General features: G+C 39.6%; 1 protein-coding gene across 4 annotated transcripts; it reads left to right on the forward strand.

The window, feature by feature from the left end:
* The first annotated feature begins 327 nt into the window (after positions 1 to 327).
* On the forward strand, positions 328 to 12,932 carry rnpc3 (RNA-binding region (RNP1, RRM) containing 3). Of its 4 annotated transcripts, none has more exons than XM_010781255.1 (16): positions 328 to 343; positions 937 to 1,093; positions 1,188 to 1,235; positions 1,361 to 1,470; positions 1,675 to 1,764; positions 3,238 to 3,349; positions 3,930 to 3,998; positions 4,813 to 4,955; positions 5,180 to 5,305; positions 5,656 to 5,795; positions 7,758 to 7,943; positions 9,398 to 9,492; positions 9,691 to 9,749; positions 10,509 to 10,641; positions 12,356 to 12,433; positions 12,577 to 12,932. In XM_010781255.1, the coding sequence occupies exons 2-15, from the start codon at positions 941 to 943 to the stop codon at positions 12,422 to 12,424; spliced, it is 1,533 nt and encodes a 510-aa protein (XP_010779557.1). In that variant the 5' UTR covers positions 328 to 343; positions 937 to 940; the 3' UTR covers positions 12,425 to 12,433; positions 12,577 to 12,932. The 4 variants fall into 4 exon arrangements, with proteins under 4 accessions (XP_010779557.1, XP_010779556.1, XP_010779554.1 ...); XM_010781254.1 differs by having other exon boundaries at positions 333 to 372; XM_010781252.1 differs by having other exon boundaries at positions 338 to 381.
* The last annotated feature ends 6,771 nt before the right edge of the window (positions 12,933 to 19,703 follow it).

The raw sequence follows: 19,703 nt of genomic DNA on the forward strand, positions 1-19,703 counted from the left end.
AATAAAAACATGGGTACTTCACATCAACACACATTACACATTTAGAAGTACACTTTCTTATAATTGAACTTAACAATCTCATGTATTAGTTGCACTAGAGTGATTTGATTAGAGCGCCATTTGAACTATCCCCAAACAAACATTCTCTGTACTTTCAAAACTGTCTCTGCTGTTAACATTTTAAGCACATTTGGTTGAATGTGTGTGTTGATTCAGAAAGACTCGTTAGTTCTCCTAATCATTGGTCAAACTTGAATGTTACTACTCCAGTCCGAAAGGTGGCTCTGATAGTTGTCGTCCGCCAGAAATCCCTAATAGAAGAAGAAGAGCCTGGCGGAAGTGGGTATGTTTACTGGCTGCAGCAGCAGGCGGGTATTTCATGTAATATTTCACTTCAGCTTTTAATTATTTGTTCAAACATTTGACTAATGGCTGTATTTAATGTCCTAGAATCATAAAATATGTTATAGTCAGCAACAAAAGGAAATAAGGAAAAATACATGCATGTGATATGAGCTTCGTTCACATAGCAAGGAGCTAGGTCTGAGCTAGCCCAGCGTAGATGCAGCATTCAGTGTCTTTATTTAAAAAAAAAGGCAGTTTATATGATACAACAACACTTCGGCTTTGTAAGAAGTAATCATGTTGGTTCTTTAATTCGGCAGTGTTTGTTTTAAAAATAGCTCACGTGTCACAACATGTATGTTAATAACAAGTAATGTAAGAAAGTGTCTTACCCACTTATTATTGTGTTGTAAGACCACATCATTCATGTGGAGGGACTTGATGTCTGTGTTACCAATAATTACCTATTTAATAACTGTTTTAGTTGAATGTTTCACTTTGAAAAAGGTCTCTATTCATCTGGTCACTATTTTTCACATTATTCCAGTAGTGTTGTGTAACTGTTTCTATTCTCTGCCTGCTATCCTACAGGGAAATGGACACAAATGAGGACCTGGTCCAAACAACCAGCAGTAAAACACTGCTTATCCGACACTTACCATCTGATCTAAGCCAGGGCGAGAAAGAAGACCTCTTGAAGTATTTTGGAGCTGAGACAGTCAGGGTCTTCTCTAACACAGGACGCTTGGTAGGTTGTGCTTTACTGAAACTTAGTGTGAGCTTTTACATCTATTAATTAATTGGAGCTGCTGTGTATTCTAATACGATTTTCATCTCCACAGAAACATGCTGCATTTGCAAGCTTTAGAAGTGATAAGTCAGCAGCAAAAGTGAGTTATTTATGCAGTGTTTCTAGTTATATGACATTAAACAAGGCTTTGCATGCATAATAGAGGTAAATGCAATCTGTTAATCTGTTCTGTTCTTTTCCCAATCCCCATTTTATCTATTTTAGGCTCTTCAGAGGCTCCATCAATTAGAGATTCTTGATCAAACACTTGTTGCAGAGTTTGCAAAAAGCCAAGATCATGTAACAGTATTAAAGGACCCATCAGTTTCCGTCAGGTAAGTGTCCTAAATCATACACATTTGATCTACAAACCCTGTAGTTATCAGAAATGTTACTTTGAACATGGATGTTAACCTCCCAGCTTTAGTGTAAACATATTCTCATCACATGTAAACTAAATCAAAAACCATCGTATACAGAACCAAGGAGGAAAGCTGCAGTTGAATCCTTTTTGTAACATGTTTCCGTTTTTTCTTCAGTGGAAAGAAAGCCAGGAAGGAGCAGAAGAAACAGGAAACCAAGCTACCAAACATTCCCCTCATAGAAACCGGCATTGCACCTAACCTTGGGTGAGTGTTAAATACAAGTTCATTTGGAGTTTTTTTATAGTGTTGGTGTAATATGAGCTAATCTTGATGCAATGATAGCTAAATTGAACAAGGCATGCTGTTTTTATTTTTCGTTTTTTTGTCTGATATATTTGTTAGACTAAATACACAACCCATGGGTCATTCTGTAGTGCATCATATTATTATATTATAGGCACCATATTGAATTATAGCACTTGACCTCGCCCTGTCTTGTGAGGTTAAAGAATGGAGTTTGGTATCAGCCCCTGTCTCCCTTTGCCAAATCATCACCCACTCGAGTGATACTAACTACAAGTGAACGTGCATGTAAGACACATGCTGTCCAAACCTGGAGTTGTCCGTTTATGTCCAAACGCTGTCTGGAGACTTGCTGACAATAATCCTGGATGAGAATCTGGGAGCACTTTTCAGAGCCGGCAACGGCCTTGTGTCCAATTAAACGGGCAGGCTGTCTGTGCTGCCAGTTGGTGGGCCCAGGTGGTCTTTGATAGCTCTCGCTCCATCCTACCTTGTGCTCAGATCAAACCTGGAGCTGCAGCATCTCCTGGTAGGATGCGGTTAGCTTGATTACATATTTGTTGTGTAGCTGATCACTCTTTCTTTTTCTTATCATCCGAAGCATTCTCTGGTAAAAATAAGAAAGTCTGGCACTGTGACTACAGCTGGGTCTAAAACACATAATGAAGGGCTTAATACACTAGCTTATATATTCTAATTTAATCAGTGTGTATTGTAGTACAATGTGCACATTTTTACTTTCACACCCTGTTTGGATATATTCTTATTTTGTATTTATCATTTATTTTATTTCCCTCTAAAATGGACCAAGCTGTTACAAACCCAACTTGTGTTTTTCTGTAATTAATATTTTAATTTTCTTTTTAAGATTTTATTATGTTTTTTTGATCATTTAAGTTAAATTAGTGTATTCTCCTATGCATAACTACCCATTTATCTAAATTGATAAATGATTAAATCTGTTTTAAATGTATTCGATTGAACCAACTGACCTACTGGGATTTTCATATTCCTCTCAGTCCGAGCAGAACTGTCAACAGCTTCCTTTGTCACCCAGCCAAAAGGCAGATTAAACAAAATTCACTGTCCCCCCAATTTGAAGTCTTTGTTTATTAGGTCTCAGTAGATTTTGGTTTCTTCTCTTGTGCCACGCAGAGTCTTGGCTTATAAAAGTTTTTATTACGCAAGGACAAGCTTTGGTGCTGACATGGCATGCTGGTCCCAACGTCCCTTAATGGCTGAGTTTCACATTCTGTTGGCTGAGTGCTTGCCATCTAAAGAATAAGCTACCTGGCTGGACCTCATATTCACGTGTCTCTATTATTTAGACATATTTTGTGAGTTGTGAAGGCGATGATGTAATGTGTTTTGTTAAAATGCAGCTACAGAGTTTCCTTTGAAGTCATTTTGTTTTTTCCTTCCACTCTCCTACAGGTTGAAATTTCAATCGAATCCCACTTTGAAATATTTATACCCACCACTTTCTAATGGCATTCTGACAAACATAACACATGCCCTCATCAGTGTGCCAAAGTTTTATGTTCAAGTGAGTAAATCCTGCTTCTTTTATATCATGTTCTTCTTCTTCTCCCAGTTACCTGCAAGTCTTTGATCTGCAGATGTTGGTCAAATGTGTAGATTGTACTTTTTACATTTCCCCTTTTTGTCGTGGGAATTAGTTAAAAGGAATGCAAATGTGACAGATACATATTGGTGAATGTACAAAGGAATATCCCAGAGGTTTTTGAACTTAGTCCAGCCTCTTAAGATCAAACAGCAAACATTTGCCTTTTAAATTTCAATTTTGGGACCAAGTATTAATAATAAACCATAAGTGGGAGGCATGAGTTATGGGTTTAACATTTCCCTGGGAGCCATACTGCCTGTGTTTTCAGTGTTGGCGTCTTGGTGGTGCTAGTGTGTCGTCACCGCTGCTATCTCACTTCAGCCTCTATCTCTGATCCCTGTATTTTGAATGAAAATGCAAACAGTTTTACATATGGAGTCACAGGCTGCCTGTCTGAGAGAAGCAGCATCTTTATATGACCAGCTTTCTGCCAGCTTTTGGTATGAATCATATTAGATACAATTATCACTGTCTCATTCTCATATCTCCAATTCAACAGGTACTACACCTGATGAACAAGATGAATTTGCCGTGTCCGTTTGGCCAAATCACTGCCAGACCCCCCATGGTAAGCTTGAGTGCATTACTGTTGTCTAAAGGAAAACAAGCTAACAAAGGAATAGTTTTAGGTGGATGGATAGAATGTGTTTGATGTTAAGGCAAGACTTTTTGATATGGACTGGTAACATCTTCTTTCAGACTACTGAAGAAACATACACAATACTTTTAGGTGTTTATTTTACTACACTACACGTATATTTGCGGCTGTGGATTTATCCTTCATTTATTCAAAAACAGCATTGAAGAAAGGCTCTTTTGAACATTCAAATAAACAATTTTTGAAAAACTTTTAAAACTAAATACAAATAGTTTCAATGCAAAATGTTTTTTCTCATACTCATAGCACTGATACACACCACCTGTACAGTTAGATTACTTTGTATATTCTTTTAATGAAGGGTTTGTTCACATATCATTTGAGTACACATTTTGAAGAAGTCCCCTGGGGCTCTTGTGATGTGAGCATTGTTTCCAGCATTTCATTAACCAAATGATTCATTTAGGAAATAATCATCAGATTAACCGATAATTAAAATCAGTGACAGCCCTATAAACTACACTTTTTATAAGTCATATATTATTTGTGTGGCTAATATTTGAACACAAGTAGTACTTTAATTTAAACATAGTATCGCTCCACCCTACTGTGATAGTAAACATGGATCATGGCTCCATATGTATTTCACTTTGATATCTGCAAACCAATAAATCGGAGTTTGGTCCAAACCTACCAGGTACCGCAGCAAAGACAACGCTCATGAAATCCGTCAGTTGAAGCCAGACTGATTGTAACCCTAGCCATGTCGCTTTGTTTCCTGCAGTATGAGCACCTGCCTCCTGCACCACCCTTCCCCATGCCTCCTCCCTTCCCTCCTGAATACCCCCCTTTACCCGAGGAGGACATGGAGATGTCCAGCGGAGAAGAATCAGAGTATGAGAGTGGGGAAGACGAAGACAAAGAGAGGTGCGGAGGAATTGGAGATCACTTATCCCTGCACAAACATTTGAGACCCTCATTTAGTTTTGCATTAATTAGACAAAAGCAGTAGATCCAGATAACATGTCATTCAGAAGTAATAATGTTTCTCTTGAGGGGAAATGTCTTTAAATTCCAATAGGTGGGTGATTTTCTTTTTTGTTCAAGGTAGACATTTTTGTCCTTTATTCCCTATGCTTGCTTTATTTCAGGATTGTTCGTCTGATGGGCCTGGTCAACCAAGCATGCAAGAGACCCTTGAGACCAAAAACAGCTTCAAAGAGAAAGAAGCCCAGGATCAAGGATCTACTCTACGCTCCCAAAGCAGACTCTCAGAGGTACAGCAAAGGCACTCATGCATGTCACAGTCCTCAAGCAGAGACAGTATTCACAGGCAGCTTAAAAAAAGGAGGACAAAACCCTCCAGACAATATGTCTTCCTCATAAAGACCGCCTTTAGTGGCTCAGAGACTTATTGTTGCTGCACGCACACACACTCCCTTAATGACAGAGCACAAACTCTGTTTCTGAAACTATAAATACACACACACACACCTCAGTGGGTTCGTGGACTGGGAAATATCTCTGGTTGACCACAACCCTTAAGCCGCTCAGGTGCCGGTTTACTGTGGGTGCTTTTTAGAGGCTTCTGTTGAGGGGGGTGCTGTTTTCTCTCTGCTGTCCTCAGTGCTCCCGTGCTGCAGCCCTCCGACGTGTTCGAGCAGCCCCCCTCCGCCGTGCAGAAGAAAATTGAATTCCACATTGCGGTTCCAGAGGCGGCAACAGAGGAGGGGAGGGAGCCATGCCATTCTGAAGATGAAGGCAGAGGTAAGGGACCTTAGATCCTCACCTACTCCAACATGTGATCACTTTCATATCCACACACTCTTAACTCATTCATCATTTTTTGACAGAGAAAAAAGTACATTCAAGTTCTTTTAGAGCCCAAAGTGATGTCAAAGTACTTATTTCACGTTGATTTAAACCAGACAAAAGCAGCAGTTCCTCCATATTTAAGAAGCTTTAATTAGTGTATATCTGTTATTTGGGCTTAAAAAGGCGATTAATAGATTATTACATCTTTTCCCAATTATTCGCACATTTTTGCACTAATCTTGAATTAAATCCAGTTTGCAAAGTGAAGCCGGAAATGTTGAGTACACCAACGTTTTATGTTAGATATGTATAGTATGGGTCCCCCAGCACATAGAAACTGCCAGATGCTAACCTGCATATGATGGGCAACTTGCACAATTAGCTTACGTTGCCTTAATTGAAATGAATGGCATTACAGCCTATTTACACAATACTTTAGGCGCTCATTGAGAATGCTGAATCCATTTCTAACACATTTTCAGGATAAAAAATGGCAGTTTTAACCAGAAAGTGGCCAAATTTGTAATCCTGCCGGGCTGACTTCACGTCAACTGACTAATAACATAAAGTTTCAGTTTTCATTTGAATGATATCCTCTGTTTCCTATCTTTTATTGATTATATGTGTCTTTGGGAAAACCTTAGCGAAGTCAATCTATAAACTCAATTCACTAATTATCAGTGAGTAACACAAAAAGGCCTATTTTACAACATAAATCAGAGGAATACTATAGTCATCACACACATTGGGGGAACAGTATAAAAAGAGCACTGCCTCTCGTCTTTTGAGCAGGAATGTGAGGATTTGATTATTGCTATACATCATGTGTATTATCACATTGCAGCAGAAGGTGGTTTGATACTCCTATTGACATAAGTTAAAGCCCTTACCAAGGCTGAAGTCAGAGCCGAGTGTCACACAGCAGTATATCACAGCAGAGAAAGTTGCACAGAAAAGGTTTTTATCTTTATCTGTATGAGGAAATGTCATTGGGGGCACAGCCTGTGTTACTTGTCAGCTGTGCAGTTCCTCGTCCGCCTTATCTCCCTTCTCTCTAGCTACAACTTCACTCCCTGGCAAGCCTCTGAGAAGTAAAATAGATCTCAAAGTCAAACACAAAAGATTTCCTAAAGGCAGGGAAAGATAAACTATGACAGGTGGCTTTTTGGATTAGTCTTGTTTTGGGGAAGGGGCTGTGTGTGATCCGATAAACAAGCTATTTAAATGGAAAGGGGAGGCGGGGGACAGATAAGGAGGAGGATAATTTTGAAAGCACTGATCTAGTTCTCTGCCGAGAGTGTATCAGGAAAGCTCCCCAGCACTTCTCGCTCCGGTGCACACACACACATACATCTTCCTCGGATTTGTACAGCCTCACTGCTCTTAGTAATTCCATCTACTACGTGTGTGCTCCTCAAAAGTCTGCCTGTGTTATCCCTCCCACTGTCTTTCAAACTCATGTTGGCAAAACAGGAATGGATTTTGATTTGATTACAGTTCCTAATCTGACACACATTGAATGTCCATATTGACGTGATGCAGCCTCTCTTCAAATATCATGCTAACAGACGGCATTTATCAAAGCAGAAACTCAAATCTTTATTTTCAACTCGATTAGTTTATAATGCCGCCACGGATCAACATTATAAACATCAATATGGTGAATTAGGATTTGCTTCCACTCTCCCGTCCTGAGTTTGTTTGGTTTTCTGGAGGATAAACACTGTGGAATGATTACTTCACCATCTGCTTTTGTCACTTTGAAAACTTCCATGTGTAGTTGTGCTGGAGGGAGAGTGTCTGTTCTGTCTCATAGACACATACCGGCAAAATGAAATGCAGCTCAGCTTCTGCCAAAAGTAATATAGTTACAATGTGATAAAGTGTTTTGGAACTTGTGTGCCCCTTTTTTAGAAGTGGACGAGTTGGAGCCCCCCCCCAGCAGTGGTCAGGAGGTGACAGAGTCGGAGGGTTTTGGGAAGCTTTACCCCAGCACTCAGGCGTCCCGACAGGAGGAGGAGCACAGTGACGATGAGGAGGATCTCCCCTCTGATGTCATCTCCAGGAAGGAGCTGGAGAAAGGACGGCTGACAAGAGATGGTATGCGCCATATCTGCATGCTTTTTTATTTTTTTTATTTACTGCTATCCTAAAGACACGGATGTTGGAATCAGGAAAGGGATTTTATTTCCCTAAGGACCAACAAAACTAGTCTCAAAATGGGAAGTAGTGGCAGGAAAGTAAAACAACTACCGTAATTTTCGGACTATAAGGCGCGCCTGAATATAAGCCGCAGCAGCTAAATTGAATGATGTGTACATATATAAGCCGCACTGGACTATAAGCCGCAGGTGTTTTAATGTTTAATTACCATATGTAAGGGTTCGTGCACAGAGGGGATTGTCGGGAAAGAGATGGCTGTTTGAGGAAGCTCCCATTTATTAACATTTCAACAAACAAGTTGCATATTTGCATAACGTATTCAAGTGTTAGCATTTAGTGCAATAGTAGCTACAGAACATGTGCTGTGTAAACTGTACTGTATCACATAGCGTTTCAGACACACAAACTTTTCAACTTTCAAACTTAAACGGTGCGCTCCCAGCGCACGTACCGGCAGTGATCTACAGCAGTGGTTTTCAACCAGTGGTACGGGGACAAACTGTCTCGCTCTCGTAATGTCTGTCTGTCTTGCTCTCGTTCTGTCTCTCGTACCACTCTCGGTTCCACTTTTACTTTTGCGCGCTACATGTCTCACTCTTTTCCGGCCTCCAGCTTTTCCTGCTGGAGCCCGCCGCTTAAAGGTGGGGGGCGCGGACCGGCCATAGAGCCCATAGAGTTAAAGGTGGTGGACTGTAACCTGTAAAATCCATAGATTTAGGAGGTCCCCTAGTGGCCGTTAGCTGTAAAAATCCATAGATTAGCCGCACCGTTATATAAGCCGCAGCGTCGAAAAATGGGGAAAAAGGCGCGGCTTATAGTCCGAAAATTACAGTAGTTGATTGATAATATGAAGGAATAAGTGATTCAGGTTATGGAATACTAACCCAAGAATGATTGCGTTGATGCTGTTGATGCTGTACAACAGTGACCTTTTTAAACTTTTCATTTTCCTTTAGAACCATTTTCTTGCCTCACAAATCCTGTTCTTTATAGAAATGATACAAGATGAATGTTTTGGTTCTTTAAAGTAATATCTCAAACTCAAGTCTTCATAACAATAAAACAACATTTGATGATTACTTTTTTTTCTGTCATGTAAATATTGGAACAAGTACTGAGCTAGAAATGTATTTGTGGAAATGTAAAAAATGTGTTGACGTCCATTCATTAATACAGCAAACACCAGCTGAGACTCATATCTGAAAATATCTGTAACCATGGCCAAATCACTTTGTATCTCGTTCTTCAGTTCAGTCTTAAAACCCTTGAGGGATGTTATTGAGTTTAGACTATTTTGAATGTACCTTTGCTCGTGTGATGATCCCTTGTGCCTGTTTTTGAGAGGCACCTTGCATCACGTTTCTTGTTCTTCTTCTCTCCTTTTGAAACAGAGATAAAAAGGATGTCTGTGTATAAAAATTACGACTCGGGTGAGCCAACCTGCAGACTGTACGTGAAGAATATCGCAAAGCAAGTGGAAGAGAAAGTAGGTACACTTATAGCGCTTGACCCACTTTGGGTTACTGGATATGAGGCTTATTCTGGAGTTTTCATTTATTGCTTAAGACTGTGCATGTCATCGTATGTCATTCGGTGTTAAAGTTGCATTTTGCTGTTGGTTTTAAGATGACTTCTCCTTGAACAAAAGACATATATATTCAATATTCTTTCATTTGTGTTACAGGACCTGAAGTATATCTATGGCAGATACGTCAACCCTTCCTCAGAAGCCGAGAGAAACATGTGTGTAAACAATGTCTTTGTCTCTTATCAACGTAGCGTGTCCTGCCTTTCATGAGCTATTTTTATATACGCTGGCAATTTGTCACTTTCCTCTGAGAGTTTTTAGGAATTCATGCTGACTGCGTGTTATGTTATTAATAAGTATCTAACCTGACATGGAGATCATGAGGGACATGTAATGTTTGTGCATCAGCATTACTTGAAATGAATATTCCACCTGAGTCATCAAACCGAGCTTATGTTTAGTAGAGAGCCAGACTCTGAACGCAGATGTAGGTGATAAACGTGAAGATGCAATTCGGCCAGAAAAACAGTTTGTCCTTTGGTAACCCGTCACTGTTTGAGGGTAACTTCAGTTTAGAATGCAACTTTCTTATCATTAAACCTGTGTGCAAGCAGGTCCTTTTGTCTCCTAGACTTAGACTACTTATAGGTTACATGAAATAAAGAATTGGGATTATTTTTAAATAATGCAATTAAGATATGACCTGTACCAAACAGAGATGTTTCTGAAATAATGATGGGACCTTCTCTGCAGCACCAAAATAGTTAATTCACATGATATTTTTACATATTTTGCCTTAAATATTGCGAACTTGATAACATTTGTATTAGTTGTGCAGCCCTATTTTCTTAATTTCTTATACAGAAGCAGATGACCTTTTCACCTGTAACACTGGTTTTATCTACGGTATCATTGACTCGGCTAAGCTTTAATCCTGGAGAGATAATGATGTGTCCGTGCTTTTCTCTCCTCAGGTTTGACATTGTGTTGATGAAGGAGGGGCGGATGAAAGGGCAGGCTTTCGTAGGACTCCCCAGTGAGCAGAGTGCCGAGAAAGCCCTGCGGGACACCAACGGCTACGTTCTCTATGACAAACCCCTCGTCGTCGTATCCTTTTACCTCTCACATGAACAAGAAACAAGGACAAGATTTTCTAAGGAGTAGAGGCCTGGGTATGGTTTTTCTTTGGGGCAGTTAGACACAGATTTGAGGTATATAAATAGTTATTTTTACTGCAACAATATTTGACCAATTATTCAGAAAAATGTGAGGAATGTTCTAGAATTGAGACGCGTGTTATTGAAAAAAAAAAAAAAGTCTGTGGTTCTACTAACCCTAAAACACAAAACAAATATATTGGTGATGCAAGTCGGGGCTCATTTGGTTGTGTAATATCAACTTCCTGTTCAATATCAAAAGGCCATTTTATTGAATTAATGAGATATAAACTCTTTGCCTACACCGTTTTGTGCAGTATATTATATTACATGGAAAGTGTCTCACACAAGTGACCTATTAAGACCTGGTATACATACTAAGGAACAGGATCAGATGTCACTGAGCATACACAAAGGGGCAGTTAGGAGGTGGTGTTTGGGTATAATAAGGTGGGCACCTCCATCACAGCAGCGGTGTTGGCTTTGGTCCTCCGTGCCTTCAGGAGGATGAGCGCTAATTTTCTGGCAGCCCCAACCCTCCACCTGCTGCTCCTCGCCTCCGCTCCCATAATTACACATCAACCTCTGAACTTGTCAAACGGAACACGGCTATTGATTTTGATGCCGTTTTAATTTGCATCCCGTAACCAATTAGCTCGGCGACAGCATATTAGTCCTTGAGTTCAGAGAATGAACCGCGAAGTCTGCAGCGTGATTTATTAGTTTGAGATGTCCTCACTCTCTTAGCTCGAGACTGGAGTATGATTTTAGAGGCAACGGCCACCATAAATATTTTAGAAATTTGAACAGCTATCATATTTTAAATGTTCATATTCTTTCTAATATATGACAAAATAGAGCACAACATTGGTTATAGCTGCATTTGTATTGGTTTTTAGAGTTTCTTTCCATTTAGAGCATCAAAAAGTCAGGTTTATGTTAGTACAGATGTCTTTTTAAGCAGTCATAGGACAGCCGGTCCCAGTTCAGATTCCCTGTAATTATTTTTTCAGTGCTAGCTAGAGACTGCAGTATGGCACTTGCCAGAGAATCCCCGAACAGCCTGCTACTGAAATGAGCGAGCCGGAAGAAAAACCTGCAAGGAACACTAGTTGTTTAAAGTGTAAGGTTTATTAAGAGACAACACTCCAGTGGCTCCTCTCTCCCTTTATTTAACCTGCCACATCTGCAAAGCGTTTCAATCTATGTGAACAACATTAGCTGTCACTTAGTGAGTTCCAGAAAGCAGGACACCCAAACTCTCAAAAGGTCCGTTTTTGGTCAGTAGGCTTGTGGCATTTATGAACCAGTAGCTGCAACCTTTCCTCAGATTGAATTCATGCTCCAAACCACATGAGAAAAAAACATGATCGTATATGAGCATGATACGAACTATAAAAGTATGACTTTCCTTCTGTGAACCCTACAGCTGAAAGTGTCTTTTCAGTGAGGTAGCAGTTTTGGTGTATACTTTCTGTGGTGCTATCGAGTTAGAGTTAACATTTGATCATTCTCAAAATAAAGAAGGAGATTATTTCTCCTTAAAGAAACAACAAGTCCTTGCTGAGAGAGAAATGAACTGTGAATTTAGTCAATTCAGAATAAACATTTGCCCATTTAATACAAATGTTTGCTGCCTACAGACCTTAACTTAAAATTCACAGCAATTTGCCAGATCTGCCAGACCAAAAGAAGACACCACAGTTACCAAGAGAGGACCAAAACAAAGGTGAACCCTACAGGTGAGTAATGTATTTGGTGACCTGCAAAAAAACACATTTCTCATGATGTCATAGTGTTTCTGTATATATACTGTAGAACAAGCCTTTTTATTTTTGTAATGGTGTTTCTTTTTACATCTGTGTTTACACTTTATATATTCAAGATGCCATGGCTTGATATTGTGGCCCAGCAGAACCATTTGTATCCTTATTGTGGCATATCCTTTGGAAGAAAAAGTAAAGGAAACGGGGGCAGTTTATGTGTAGTTATTGTGGCACAATTGGAACTTGAAAACAACTCGACCTGTTTTGTAATCTAAATTAAAAAAAGACTGAGTGCCTTTCTTTGTTTCTGTAGCTACGGTATGTTACTTTGTTTAGTGTAGACTCTGTAAACATGTGCTATTTTGGAGCTCCTCTTTACACTTCTCTCTACCCTGTTTGACTGAATTTCAGGTGATGGTCGTCGGATGTCATCTTCTTCTTTTATTACTGAATAAAACATATTTTATTAAGATAACTTTTGTCTTCTTTTCTTCCTGTCACAGCTTTGAACATATGTCAACGTTTGTGGGTACACTTCAGTCATACTACCATAAATAATTATCTTTAGTCCCAAACTTGCAGCAGAGTAAACAAAGACAGGAAGGTATAGCAGATCTAGATTGGCTCTGCGGCAGATGGTAGGTTGTCAACACGGTGGAAAAACCACAGTCCTGAGGAGACAGCAAACAAACCCAAACAGACTGCAGTCTATGGGCAATTGCTAGAGCTTGGTTAGCTTACCTTTACGATCCCTGGCTGGCCCCATCTGTGTGATTATAGAGAGTAAACCTCGGAGGGTGAACTTCTCCCCTTGGTAGCTATCATAACTAAAGACTTCAAAATCAAATCTGGTTTTTAACCTCCTTTGGTGTAAGCAATACTTGGAGTGTGCTGGGTGCGTGTCAATCACAGCCAGATATAAAGTTTGTGCTGTCTGATATTTAGACATCACAAGAGTGAAAACATTACATTTCTTTAGTGAACGCCTGTTCAACTGCGTTCAGTATAACACTGCTTTGGTGGTTTGACCACGGACATAAAAGCAGCCGCATGTTTTTATTATGCATAAGGTACTTAGAGTTTGTACACTGTATCTTCCTTTATTTAAGCTTGGGCTGAAAAAATATATTGATGTGAGCATAAGAGAGACTATACTGCATTTTGAGGATGATTTGAGCTTGTTAGTACACCTACAATAGTATCAGTTAATCACACTGTAACCAATGCAAGGACATTTCTACCTTTTGGACACTCAATTTTTTTTTGAAAAACATGTTATAATAAATTATAAAAGTGTAGTTGTAACTAAATTGTTCTCTAAAAACTAAATCTAGTTTGTGGGTCAGTGAAACAGGCCACTTGCTTGCAAATGCTGTTATGATTTTGAAAGAAAATCACTTTTAACAATAGGATTTGAATGAATGTTTTGGTAATTTGGAATGGATTATTTGCAGTGTGATGGCTTAGTCTTTCTTGAAATGAGTAAGTCTTTGAGACAACAAACCCGCTCTTACTGAACGTGATGAATAATCACTTAATTTATCCCTCATAATGAATCAAACAGTCGTTACCTTCACAGGACCTCATATCCTTTTCTCCCAATTTGATCTAATTCCATTCAGTTATATTTATGTTGCAGCTCAGGAAGCTCAATAAACACAAGTCCATTTTGTATCCCTTTTTAGAATATGTGAAATATATTAAAGCCTTGGAATAATTCAGAAAGCAGCCATGATACCAGCAGCTATTTTAATTAACTGACTAACCAGAAGGCACGCGGCGCTTTGTAACTAAGCAGGAACATCCTCACAGCTTTTGTCTTGAAGGCTTTGTTGTTACACATGTCCCTGTTCAGATTTGACAGCAGGGGGGGCGTATTTAAAAGAAAGTTAGTCTCCTTTTGAAGAAGCACTTCTGAATAACTCCATGTAATCCATTTAATATGATGTTTACTTATTTAAAATGGTCATAACATGCTTCCTCTCTCCTCTATAATGCAGATTATTTAGCATCACAGCCATGTTTCATCAGATTCACGTGAGAGTATAATTACAATGGCAGGTGCGTTTGTAATGTCTTCAGGAGGGATAATTGACATACAAAAACAATTATATTTGCCTACTTTAAATGCAGTGCGAGATACAAAATTGTCTCGTAACAGACAAAACTTTTGGAAAGCAACTTCCTCCATTGATCATGTGAAATTGCAAATCCATTGCAGTCCCTTTGATTTTACTTTTGTGTACGTTTTCTGTAAAATCTGCCGTAGTTCATTAAGTTCCAGCCCTGAGTTCAGCGTCTCGCGGTTGAGATCCAGGCGCGAGACGTGATCAATCACACGTGCTCGTCTGGTTCGACCTGCAGCTCATACGTCAACGCCAGCGCGAGGGGAGAAGGTGGGGGTTCCCATCTGTGCCCTACTCCCCCCGCCATCTCAACGATGAAAAATGTGCCACCCGCAGTGGAAATATTGAGAGTTACCAGGACATTTATCAGGTAACATTTGAGCAATATGAAAGATAACCTTTTGTAAGTGGACGCAGATAAAGATGTATGTTGTGCCCATGGTTGTGCCTTTCCTCCACACAGGCTCCGTCTCTGTTTAATACTGCAGCTACCCACGAGTAATACCGCCATAATATGTTTCTTTTTCAGAGAGCAACCAGGTGTGCAGTCTGTTGGTTGGTGCACAGTGTTGGACATTAAGCACGGAAACTGTTTTTCTGGCAATGTTAACTCACTTTTTCTTATTTAAAAAGAAAGAAAAGAAAATGCCAAGAAGACTGGAGGCAACATAAACACGCCGCAGGCAATAAGGTATCTCCAGACACATGCAATGATGACTTCAACTTCTGAGTTTTTCTCCTGTTTTGTCGGGCCTAGTAGCCTACATTGCAAGCTTCTGTTTTTACTGAATACTGATGCTCTCACAGGACAGTGCATCATTCAATCCATCCCCACTGCAGACACATTTACTGTGAGCATGTTTACTGGGTAGCCCCAGGTTTAGCTGTGTTAGCAAAATTTGTCACATCAGGGATGTAATACTCAATTGGAGATAACATCAGGAAACTGGTATTTTATAGCAATTGGCTTTAAAAAAAAAAGTTCTGATTCTCTTAAGGTAGCTCTCCAAGTTAATCCATCAATACAAAATATTGACAGTATTACTTTTTTGTGATAAATATTGGAGCCAAAGCTGCACATGTGAACATAATTATTAGCATTTTATTCAATGTAGTACAACTACAATTGTGCCAACATATTAGAGTTTTGCTTTCTGAAATTAAAATATTGATTTCATTTATTTATGAAGGTGATCACATTTTCCTGGAAATATGAATATTGCTTTTCAAATATGCTTTCTGTACAAATATGTGTTTGTAATGTTTCCCCACCGGATTTTAAGCAACGTGGTTTTCTGTTATTTATATTTATTATTTATTTATTTGAATTTAAAGAAGCTAACATCACAGGTTCTCTATCTTAATTATAAGGTGTAGTCAAGAGTGAGATTGAAACATTATGAGTCCAATAATGAAAAATAAAACATAAAATAAGAATAATTAAGGTAATAACCCAAGACAAAACAATTGTTTTTTCTACCAATCAAATAATGAGAAGTGCAGTTATACTAAGTGTGGTTTACAAATTAATCTCACCCTATATACACCCTGTACTTTGCTTTCATTTAGGCTAATATTAAGATCTTTTAAACTGAAAAACTCACATTAAAACGCCTTACCATTTCTACTTCACACTATACAGTAGGGGAAAAAAGTATTTAGTCAGCCACCAATTGTGTAAGTTCTCCCACTTAAAAAGATGAGAGAGGCCTGTAATTTTCATCCTAGGTATACCTCAACTATGAGAGACAAAATGAGAAAAAAAAATCCAGAAAATCACATTGTTTGATTTTTAAAGACTTCATTTGCAAATTATGGTGGAAAATAAGTATTTGGTCAATAACAAAAGTTCATCTCAATACTTTGTTATATACCCTTTGTTGGCAATGACAGAGGTCAAACGTTTTCTGTAAGACTTCACAAGATTTTCACACACTGTTGCTGGTATTTTGGCCCATTCCTCCATGCAGATCTCCTCTAGAGCAGTGATGTTTTGGGGCTGTTGCTGGGCAACACGGACTTTCAACTCCCTCCAAAGATTTTCTATGGGGTTGAGATCTGGAGACTGCCTAGGCCACTCCAGGACCTTGAAATGCTTCTTACGAAGCCACTCCTTGTCATGCTGAAAGACCCTGCCACGTTTCATCTTCAATGCCCTTGCTGATGGAAGGAGGTTGTCACTCAAAATCTCACGATACATGGCCCCATTCATTCTTTCCTTTACACGGGTCAGTCGTCCTGGTCCCTTTGCAGAAAAACAGCCCCAAAGCATGATGTTTCCACCCCCATGTTTCACAGTAGGTATGGTGTTCTTTGGATGCAACTCAGCATTCTTTCTCCTCCAAACACGTCTAGTTGAGTTTTTACCAAAAAGTTCTATTTTGGTTTCATCTGACCATATGATATTCTCCCAATCCTCTTCTGGATCATCCAAATGCTCTCTAGCAAACTTCCGACGGGCCTGGACATGTACTGGCTTAAGCAGGGGGACACGTCTGGCACTGCAGGATTTCCCTGGCGGCGTAGTGTGTTAATGATGGTAGCCTTTGTTACTTTGGTCCCAGCTCTCTGCAGGTCATTGACTAGGTCCCCCCGTGTGGTTCTGGGATTTTTGCTCACCGTTCTTGTGATCATTTTGACCCCACGGGGTGAGATCTATAGGCTCTTAAAGAAGAAGTTACAGGTCTGTGAGAGCCATACATCTTGTTTGTTTGTAGGTGAACAAATACTTATTTTACCGAGGAATTTACCAATTCATTCATTAAAAATCCTACAATGTGATTTCCTGGATTCTTTCCCCCCATTCTGTCTCTCATAGTTGAAGTGTACCTAGGATGACAATTACAGGCCTCTCTCATCTTTTGAAGTGGGAGAACTTGCACAATTGGTGGCTGACTAAATACTTTTTTTCCCCACTGTATGTATGGCTCCTCAAGATACCTCCTAAGTGTGTTTCCTTTTGCTTCAGCCTGGTGAAAATAAAATCTCCATACTACCTTGTTATAAAATCTGCAACAATTAAAAAAAAACACAAGGTAAAAGAACAGCAGGGATGCACATGATGAGCAGTTGGTGAATCTGTGTTGTAGCTGATGGTAAAGCACAGACTAAACCATCACCTACAGCATGGAGTTACAAATTAAAGACGTACCATTTGCTATAGCTTTAAGCTTTCCGTCTCCTGGTTTGATGGGGTATGTGTCATCTTTTCTTTTATCACACGATGGGATAACTCCGCAAATCACCATCTGCCTCTTCCCCGACAGCCATCGCTGCTCTCTTCATGCACCCCCACTGCTGTGTACAGTGAATAAGTGAACAACTTCACAGTTTGGAAAATGTATTCCAGGTAATTTAGGTGATTTTTGCCACTTTTAGTTTGAACTAATTGTTACCTAGTATCCAACATGATCATTGAGGTCCCATCATTTAATGACAGCATATTTAAATGACGTGAGAATACAAATACAGCCTTAGGGAGTTATTTATTTATTATGCCACGCTCTGTACGCTGTGGGCTAAGAAGTCATCAAAGACCATTTTATTGGAATGCTTTTTAACCCTCTTGACCCTGATGCTCTTCCACCAACACGCTTCAATAAATAGAAATGTCTGTTAACCTTTAAATGAAGGAATGCTCATCCTGAAAGAGGAGGATTCTCAAATAGAGTTCACTCAAAGTCATACACACAGAATCGATAAAAGATCTAAACATTTACCAAAATATGATTAGAGCATAAATGCACCCATGATGCTGCGTTCATGGGCTGTTAAGAGATGTATTGGTGCTTTCTCTCATCATTCATCACATGTTTGTCTCAACAAGGTTAAATTAAATCAAGGCAAGATGTCCGTAAAGACAAATGAGATCTTGGCACACACATGAGCTCTTTCTGAACAATCACTTTGTCCCTCTAGGTGACCTCCGCATGAACTGAAACCAGAATAAACTATGAATGCCCTTTATTGAATTCTCTTCCTTCCTGCACCAACTTAACTGTGAGCTTTTGCTGACTTTGAAGGAGCAAATAGTGGGAGAAAGACACGCAGTGCTTAGTCAACTCTAATGTGTACGTCTGCTCGTCAGTCTTACAACTCTTTCCGAGAGCAAATGTGTCAATTCTAAGGTACGCTTATTCATTATGGACAGAGTGATGGCCTGTGCATGCATATTTTATGCTTTTAAACCCTGCAAGTTTCATGAAGTTGTCCGAATGAGTAGCATTTAAAGCTGAAGTGAAGTAATGCGCTTGCATAATTAATCCGTAATGTCTTTGATAAGAATTACCACCAAGGTCATCAGTTTTTTTAAAGACAGGATGTTTATTTATTCATTCTAATTACATGTTTAACTTGTTTAAGGTAGGCGCTTTATGGGTGGAATTGATTTGGTACATGTAGAGCAACAGAGAAATAGTTGTCCCAGGACTTGAGCTCTTAATGCAGTAGAAATTGAGAGAGATGTTTGTCATTGTTATGTAAAAGTACACCCTGCTTTGCGATAAAGTGCTCTTACCCAATGGAACTTTCTTTCTCCGTCTTTTGGCATTACACCTCCTTCCTCATTGCTCTGCCCTGTGCTGTCGGAGTTGCCAACTAAATCTCAGCCTCATCTTGTCCGCCGTAACCTTGTTTATTCCCAACAGTGGCATTAGCAAAGCTGTAAAAGTATTTATGGGGGTACAAATGCGGGACAGCCAATCTAAGGTAAATCTATAAATCCTGGCTGTTGATTTCTCAGGGCCAGGAGGTGCAGGCCGGTGATCAGTAGAGGTAGAAAGTATTCCCCGGGTGACTCTATGTGACTAACGTGCAGAGGCCCAGCAGCATGCCAAGCAGCGCTATGGCGACACTGTTGTGCTTTGCAATATGGCCGAGCTGGCCTTCGCCTCTGAAGCCAAGCGCCGCCCGGCTATCCATCTACCATGAGCTGGTATCATTAGCTAACCCCCAACAGGGACCTGACTCAGCAATTGTGTGTGTATCGTATTTTGCACCCCGTCCTTGGCTCGTTTGTAGTTAAAGAGAAAGCTAGAGGTTGGAATTATGAAAAACAGTGTAAAGGGCACAAACATAATCCCATGTGTAAATGTTCAGTTGCTCTTCAGTAACTGGGACTT

The sequence above is a fragment of the Notothenia coriiceps genome, unplaced genomic scaffold, assembly GCF_000735185.1.
Source record: "Notothenia coriiceps isolate Sejong01 unplaced genomic scaffold, NC01 NC01_scaffold00022930, whole genome shotgun sequence".
NCBI lineage: Eukaryota > Metazoa > Chordata > Actinopteri > Perciformes > Nototheniidae > Notothenia > Notothenia coriiceps.